The sequence below is a fragment of the Oncorhynchus gorbuscha genome, linkage group LG11, assembly GCF_021184085.1.
Source record: "Oncorhynchus gorbuscha isolate QuinsamMale2020 ecotype Even-year linkage group LG11, OgorEven_v1.0, whole genome shotgun sequence".
Lineage (NCBI taxonomy): Eukaryota > Metazoa > Chordata > Actinopteri > Salmoniformes > Salmonidae > Oncorhynchus > Oncorhynchus gorbuscha.
This window is the reverse complement of record NC_060183.1, coordinates 19,256,323-19,265,257: the sequence shown is the minus strand read 5'-3', so window position 1 is coordinate 19,265,257 and position 8,935 is coordinate 19,256,323. Positions and strand designations below refer to the sequence as shown.

Genomic DNA, 8,935 nt, shown 5'->3' with positions numbered 1-8,935 from the left:
GCTCACATCTGCCTGTAGTTCTTGGCCTGCTGGACCCATGAGGCCAACTCTGTCATGTCCAGGATGGGGTGTCATGCACTCCACCCCTCCTGCCACCTGACTGCACACGTCCATAACTTGTAATGCATTACATAGATGGAAAGGACTTTATCATCACCCACTGGCGACTTGGAAGACAGAACCTCGCCCAGAGAGCTGTGCACGTCAGTGTGTTAGACAGACAGAACCTCGCCCAGAGAGCTGTGCACGTCAGTGTGTTAGACAGACAGAACCTCGCCCAGAGAGCTGTGCACGTCAGTGTGTTAGACAGACAGAACCTCGCCCAGAGAGCTGTGCACGTCAGTGTGTTAGACAGACAGAACCTCGCCCAGAGAGCTGTGCACGTCAGTGTGTTAGACAGACAGAACCTCGCCCAGAGAGCTGTGCACATCAGTGTGTTAGACAGACAGAACCTCGCCCAGAGAGCTGTGCACGTCAGTGTGTTAGACAGACAGAACCTCTCCCAGAGAGCTGTGCACGTCAGTGTGTTAGACAGACAGAACCTCGCCCAGAGAGCTGTGCACGTCAGTGTGTTAGACAGACAGAACCTCGCCCAGAGAGCTGTGCACGTCAGTATGTTAGACAGACAGAACCTCGCCCAGAGAGCTGAGCACATCGGTGTGTTAGACAGCCAAATCCTTAGATTTGTGCAAATAGACCATAGAAATTCCATTCTAGTTCTGGTTAGACAGCTGAAGTTGTGCTCGACACACAACTGATTTTGATTTGTTAGGTAAAGTGTAGGCATACTGTCTTTATAAGCACATCAATACGACATTTACAGCAATATGTTTTGTCTTTGTAACAAACACAATTCAATTTGATTGTTTTGTATTTTGGGGGATGTAGCTACACTCAAAGTGGGTGACGTTTGTGCAATGTCCACATGTAGTCTACACTAGAGCCTGTAGGGATAATAACTCTGGCATTTGTCTCTGGGAAAGCTCTAACAGCAGATATACGCAAAGACGAAACTAGCCAGTTATAGAATATTGCGTTGTAGGACCGCTAAGCTGACCACAGGCATTCAACTCACAGTAGTTGATATCGTTTCTATGGTCAAATGTATTTACAGCTGATGAAATGTTGACAGTAAGTTGCAAGCTACTTTTGTAGCAAGGCGTTTAAAAAAAAAAGTGTCTTATGAAATACATTCCAAATGCTGGCTCTTGCTATCCTGCCATAACTGATTTGACAGAGAAATATCAGCTAGATAGGACAGCCAGCTGCAGCTTTCACCAAGCTATGTTAGCTGCTGTCAGCTTGTCTAAACAGAAGGTTTGACAGCAGGCTTTAGCCTAGACACAGACCTGAATTAGCTGACCATCTTGAGATGGCGATTCAGGCACAAGGGGAGAAGTCCTCAACTTCAAAGCGTTGTTCTCTCCATAGAAAAGCTAGCTTAGTGTACCTCGCTGTCAGTAAGGTACTCACGACTGCACTTGTTTGTTGTGATTGAATGGCCAAGAAACAACCTCAAGACAACTCTCGTTTGCCTTCAGTTATTGCTGCTAGTGTTTCATAACGAGCATTGATGAAAAACTAGGCCAAATCAGGAAGTTCAGTCTCCCTTTAAAGTAGTCTGTCAAAGTAAAGTGACTATTCAAGAAGAAAACAATTGGCTGGGAAAATGCAACTATCCAGTTTTTGTTTCAGCTTTACATAACTGTCTATAAAAGATATACAGTGAGCTCCAAAATAATGGGACAATGACAGATTCTGATTATTTTGTGCCCAATAGAAATGAATGGTAAATAATGTGGATCTGTTGTGGTGAGCACCAAATATGTGATTATCAATTTTTATTTGTGGTGTTTTTGCACATCATATAATCTTACTTACAAGGCTATCACTAACTACTGTAAACCCCAAAACAACCCACTGTATCTTTAAACGCACCAACACTACCACAATGGGCACTAAACGCCTAGTGTGCTAGTACCTTTTATTGGTGTGAACCGTGCGCGCCACGGTTTGTACACGTAGTGCTATTGAGGGAGAGAGCGCGAGAGAGAGCTGTCAAGAGTCTGTTTAGATGTCTGCACAGTTTGAGCTGGCAGGGGATTTACTCACCAATTTCCAACGGACAAGGAAAACTATAAACTCGCACATGCGCATATCGAAAAATCGACGCGGATATGTAGCCTACACATTCATGATTTTTACGCACAGGTGAAAAGTAATGCTTTTCTTATCGTAGATTATCCAAAGGACATAGGACAGTGATATAGTCTCAGATCAGTGAACATCATATTTATAGCCTAGTTGTTGCACAAATAATTATAGACAACACGCGGGAACACCGTTAACAGTGAAACATGTCCAGGAAAAAGACCATGAAAGGCAAGGGGAGCTCCAAAAGCTCGACTTCATCCCCGAACAACAACAAAGACACCGGGAAAAGTGGGAGAGGGATCGGAGCCTCGGCCCCATCCAACGGACTGGTCTATCCGAGCCGCCCCTCGCTCAGCAACAGCGGGGAGTTTTATGATATCGCTTTTAAGGTAAGACTTTTTACGCACACCATATTGTCAATACTCTCCAATCTCCAGTTGGTCATATCAGTCTCAAATGTGCAACTTCAATGTTGATGTGCCACGCTGGCTACAGTGGCAGGTGCATATGTGCTATTTCTTCAGGTCTGTCCATTGACATGATCCCAGGGCAATTCGTATTTTTCTGTATGTACATCTGTGTCACTCCCTTTCGTTACCTTAGGTTGTTACTTTATGAATGGAATATCCGTCGTATAATAGCATACGAATTATAGGATTTATAGTATCATACATATTACCCGGTCGTACAATAGCATACGAATTGGATGAAGTACTCTTCCTCTTGGATAATTTAATGGTATTAGACATTTCTATCTGAGACCATGTTGCTTGTTCCGTGTAATAGCAAGGGAGAATTATTGGGAGAATTTATGTTCGCGGTTAGGGACCTCAACTGAAGGTCTCCGAAACAGAACATAATGCATCCCCCTCCCCAAGTTAAACATATTTTCACATGACCCCACCCCACATAATTAACTCTAAATAATGTTTACAATCACACACGAAAAACTGAAGTGTGTTTACAAATGTGAATATCGACTTTGTTACTTCAGCATGCTTTTGTGGCACTGTCGATGCCATGCAGGGCTACGGGCCAGAAGGTTGAAGGTTCACTGACCACCACGGACGAGCTCACTCATTCTCCCTACCTGATTCATTAGGCCTACACTACGACCAGAGTTGGCTACAGACAATGACCAGCTATGGGGAAATCAGATATTCAACATTTTGATGCCATATTTATAATTCCAGTTAATAAAATATATGCTACACATTTTCCACCAGCAGGTTTCTGTGCCAATGCACCACATGGTTTGCGTTTTCAACACCACAATAAATAGACTGTCAATCTCGACAAACAATGCAAATGCATCCCTACCTAATTTGTAAGGCTACCTAGTATCAAAGGCTTGGCTTGCCAATCTCCAAGTGTCATAAAACGTTTTGGTGTTTTGTAACAGATGTCTCTTTCCATTTATCAAATGGCCACTGCATTTTGGATTGATTGATTTGTCAAATCAAATTCTATTTGTCACATGCACCAAATACAACAGCTGTAGACCTTACAGTGAAATGGTTACTTAAAAGCCCTTTACCAACAATACAGTTCAAGAAATAGAGTTAGGAAAATATGTACTAAATTAACTAAAGTAGAAAATCAAATCAAAAGTAACAATAACATAACAATACCAAGGCCATGTGCTGGGGTACAGGATAGTTGAGATTTTTGTACGTGTAGGTAGGGGTAAAGTGACTGCATAGAGAGTAGCAGAAGTGTAAAATCAAGGGGGGGGGGTCAATGTAAATAGTCTGAGTGGCCATTTGATTAATTGTTCAGCAGTCTTATGCCTTGGGGGTAGAAGCTGTTAAGGATCCTTTTGGACCTAGACTTGGCACCTCGGTACCACTTGTTATGCGATAGCAGAGAGAACAGTCTATGACTTGGGTGACTGGAGTCTTTGACCATTTTTGGGGCCTTCTGATGCCGAGCATTTGCCATACCATGCGGTGATGCAACCGGTCAGAATGCTCTCTATGGTGCAGCTGTAGAACTTTTTGAGGATCTGGGGACCCATGTCAAATCTTTTCAATCTTCTGAGGGCGAAAAGGTGTTGTCGTGCCCTCTTCACACCTGTCTTGGTGTGGTTGGATCATGATAGTTTGTTGGTAATGTGGACACCAAGAAACTTAACTCTCGACCCGCTCCACTACAGCCCCTTCAACGTGAATGGGGGCATGTTCGAGCCTCCCCAAAACCAACAGGTTTGTTGTCCTGGCACCACACTGCCAGGTCTCTGACCTCCTCCCTATAGGCTGTCTCATCGTTGTCGGTGATCAGGCCTACCACTGTGTCGTCAGCAAACGTAATGATTGTGTTGGAGTTGTGCTTGTCCACGCAGTCGTGGGTGAACAGGGAGTACAGGAGGGGACAAAGCATGCACCCCTCTGCGTCAAGCACGAGGGGTGCATGTGTCCCCCTCTGCGTCACAATGGGATTCGTTTAAATATTATCGTCCGTTGCTGTATCAAAAGGGGTGATGACCTAATGATTAGCATTTTGGAAAACACTACATCCTAAATTACTTTTCATCATTGCTATACAAACAAGGCTGATTTCAGCGACAATTTTGCTGTTTGAACACGTTTTGTGTAGCTAATGAAAACATTACTTCGAACTACATTTGCATACCTTTTTAACATTGCAACATGAAATCCCTGTCTTAAACGTTGCTACGTTTCAGATAGGGCAAAGAAAACGTGTAATCTGCACGACACATGAAAGTTACTTACCGTAGCTGTCTTTGTGGTCTGTATCTACACTGAAATAATATCATTTCACTACTCCTCTATTATGATAAATATTTTTGTCTCGCATAGCTCATTAGTACACCCTTGTAGTTGAATAAATTGTAGTTCCTAGGATACAACAATGAATAATGTGGAACGAATAAATACCATCAAAGGATACCTTACAACTTACAGTAATCAACAGCTTGTGAAACAGCTGTGAAAAACAACCTGGCAATATCTAAGATTTTAACACGCAAACTGTGATCGTTTTTGGTACAGTTGTGTCATGAATTTTTTTTCACAATTTTTTTGTACAATCCCATGTCAATCAGACTAAAATACTGAATTCTGGTGTGTGGAATATAGAGGTGGCGGTTGCTGTGTGGGTGGGCGGTTCTGTCTGTCACTTGTTCTCAACAGGCAGCCAGCCTTGGAAGGGGGACTTGAAGAAGGAGACTGCAAAGTCCAGGCACTGCAGCTCTCTTTGTTCTGAGTGTTTGCAGTGCTTTTTACTTAATCTGTGTATCTCACATAGAGAAAAACAACTTTCTTAGCAGATAATGACCACATGATAACAGTAGCTGTAGATTATGTGATGAAAAGTTGGAGGCTGGTTGGTAATAGAGGACATTGGGTGGATCCATATCTGGGTGTTGGGCAGAACCCCTAGCTCCTGGAGAACAGAAGCAGAGTTAAAAGGAACAGGGTAGGAGACAGAGATGTAAACAACCAAACACAGGTTACACTTTACTGTGAGAATGTTATGGATTAGTGCAGTGTTATAAATGGGAGATATGTACTTTAACACCTTTGGAAGGTATAGCCTAACTCAAGCTGGTCCCCCTCCGACTCAGAGCACAGAGAATTAGACTGATCCAAACTCACTGGTTCTGGTGGATGGGATACCTCCTGGGGGGCTCAGACAGTCAATGGTCCTAAAGTAATTTGGAGAGGTACATTTAAAGAGGTGAAAAAAATGTATAAGCTCAGCATAACTATCATTTCTTGCCTTCTCAAATGTCAACCAAACCTAACACACTTTGTCTATTGGGCTTCACTGAAGTGTAGGGCTTCAAGGCATTCAGTGGTCGACCGTCCCAACTGCTCAAACTGTAGAAGATTGTTGGCTTCCACCGAGGTAACATTGGGAAGACAAAGATAAAAAATATAAGTGTTAGGGAAACTTAAACTAGCTTCAGGTTATTTTGTGTGCAAATGCAAATAGTTATCTGATATTTTTTTAATATTCACTTTAACAGATGGTGAGCCCAGCTAGGAGCGAAAGAGGAGTGAGGTTTACCAGGTCTCGCCTTCCTTTCGTCCCTCTTCCAAACCAAGTAATTCGCCCAAATGTCATAGCACTTGGTTCCCTTCTTGATTCTGCTCAATCCTCAAATGGATTAAGGTCTAGGCTTTGACTAGGCCATTCGAAGACATTTGAAATGTATCCCCTTAAGCCACTCAAGTGTTACTTTAGCAGTATGCTTACGGTCATTGTCCTGCTGGAAGGTGAACCTTCGTCCCAGTCTCAAATATCTGGAAGACTGAAACAGGTTTCCCTCAAGAATTTCCCTATATTTCACGCCATCCATTATTCCTTCAATTCTGACCAGTTTCTCAGTCCCTGCAGATGAAAAACATCCGCACAGATGATGCAGTCTCTATTGCACTCCACACTGCCCTTTCCCACCTGGACAAAAGGAACACCTATGTGAGAATGCTACAGCTGACGTTCAACGTTCAACACCATAGTGCCCTCAAAGCTCATCAATAAGCTAAGGAACCTGGGACTAAACACCTCCCTCTGCAACTGGATCCTGGACTTCCTGACGGGCCACCCCCAGGTGGTAAGGGTAGGTAACAACACATCCACCACGCTGTTCCTCAACACAGGGGCCTCTCAGGGGTGAGTGCTCAGCCCCCTCCTGTACTCCCTGTTCATTCATGACTGCATGGCCAGGCACAACTCCAACACCATCATTAAATTTGCAGATGACACAACAGTGGTAGGCCTGATCACGACAACATTGAGATAACCTACAGGGTGGAGGTGAGAGCCAACAACCTCTCCCACAAGACAAAGGATATGATTGTTGACTACAGGCAAAAGAGTAGCGAGCACGCCCCCATTCTCATCGGTGGAGCAGGTTGAGAGCTTCAAGTTCCTTGGTGTCCACATCACCAACAAACTAACATGGTCCAAGCACACCATGACAGTCATAAAGTGGGCACGACAAAACCTATTCCTCCTCTGGAGACTGAAAAGATTTGTCATGGGTCCTCAGATCTTCAAAAGTTTCTATAGCTGTACCATTGAGAGCATCCTGACTGGGTGCATCAATGTCTGGTATGGCAACTGCTGAGCCTTCCGACCGCAAGGCACTACAGAGGGTAGTGCGAACGGCCCAGTACATCACTAGGGCCAAGCTTCCTGCCATCCAGGACCTCTATACCAGGCAGTGTCAGAGGAAGGCACTAAAATTTGACTAAGACTTCAGCCACCCTAGTCATAGACTGTTCTCTCTGCTACCGCATGGCAAGCAGTACCGGAGCACCAAGTCTAGGTCCAAGAGGCTTCTAAATGGCTTCTACCCCCAAGCCATAAGACTCCTGAACATCTAGTCAAATGGCTACCCAGACTATTCGCATTGCCCCTCTCCACACCACTGCCACTCTCTGTTGTCATCTATGCATAGTCACTTTAATTAACTCTACCTACATGTACATACTACCTCAACTAACCGGTGCCCCCGCACATTGACTCTGTATTGGCAACCCCCTGTATATATATTGTTTTTCACATTTTTACTGCTGCTCTTTAGTTACCTGTAACTTTTCTCTCTTATTCTTATCCATATTTTCTGAAACTGCACTGTTGGTTAGGGGCTCATAAGTAAGCATTTCACTGTAAGGTGAACACCTGTTGTATTCGGCGCATGTGACTAATAAAATTTGATTTGATGCTGCCACCACCATGCTTCACTGTGGGGATGGCATTCTCGGGGTAATGTGAGGTGTTGGGTTTGCGCCAGACATAGCATTTTCCTTGATGGTCAAAAAGATACATTTCAGTCTCATCTGACCAGAGCACCTTCTTCCGTATGTTTGGGGAGTCTCCCACATGCATTTTGGTGAACACTAAACGTGTTTGCTTATTTTTTTCTTTAAGTAATGGCTTTTTTCTGGACACTCTTCTGTAAAGCCCAGCTCTGTGGAGTGTACAGCTTAAAGTGGTCCTATGGACAGATACTCCAATCTCCACTGTGGAGCTTTGCAGCTCCTTCAGGGTTATCTTTGGTCTCTTTGTTGCCTCTCTGATTAATGTCCCCCTTGCCTGGTCCATGAGTTTTGGTATACTTTCCATTTTTTTATAATGGATTTAATAGTGCTTGCTGTGTGGGATGTTCAAAGTTTCAGATATTTTTTTTATAACTCAACCCTGATCTGTACTTCTCCACAACTTTGACCCTCACCTGAGCTCCTTGGTCTTCATGGTGCCACTTGCTTAGTGGTGTTGCAGACTCTGGGGACTTTCAGAACAGGTGTGTATATATACTGAGATCATGTGACAGATCATGTGCCACTTAGATTGCGCACAGGTGGACTTTATTTTACTAATTATGTGAATTCTGAAGGTAATTGGTTGCACCAGATCTTATTTAGGGGCTTCATAGCAAAGGGTTGAATACATAAGCACGCACCATTTTTCTGTTTTATTATTATTATTATTTGAAACAAGTAATTTTTTTCATTTCACTTCACCAATTTGGACTATTTTGTGTATGTCCATTACATGAAGTCCAAATAAAAATCATTTTAAATTACAGGTTGTAATGCAACAAAATAGGAAAAACGCCAAGGGGGATGAATACTTTTGCAAAGCACTGTATACAATTGCATTGTTTACCTCAGTCGACAGCTGCGGCTCCCGTCCGTACTCGGTGGAGGCCTGGATGCTGCTATTGTGTGCAAAGAGAATTACCTTCAGGTTGTTCTCCCACCCTTCCTGGTACCAATCAAGGGACTTGCCCATGGCAGTCTGGAGGGTC

General features: G+C 43.6%; 1 protein-coding gene across 1 annotated transcript in view; it reads left to right on the top strand.

The window, feature by feature from the left end:
* Positions 1-2,017: 2,017 nt before the first annotated feature.
* LOC124048219 (ras-related protein Rab-26-like) overlaps positions 2,018-8,935 on the top strand; it is a 210,179-nt gene continuing 203,261 nt past the window's right edge. Inside the window, exon 1 of the mRNA XM_046368775.1 lies at positions 2,018-2,543. Within this exon, the coding sequence (XP_046224731.1) occupies positions 2,358-2,543 (186 nt within the window). The 5' untranslated portion in view covers positions 2,018-2,357. The remainder of the gene's footprint in view (positions 2,544-8,935) is intronic.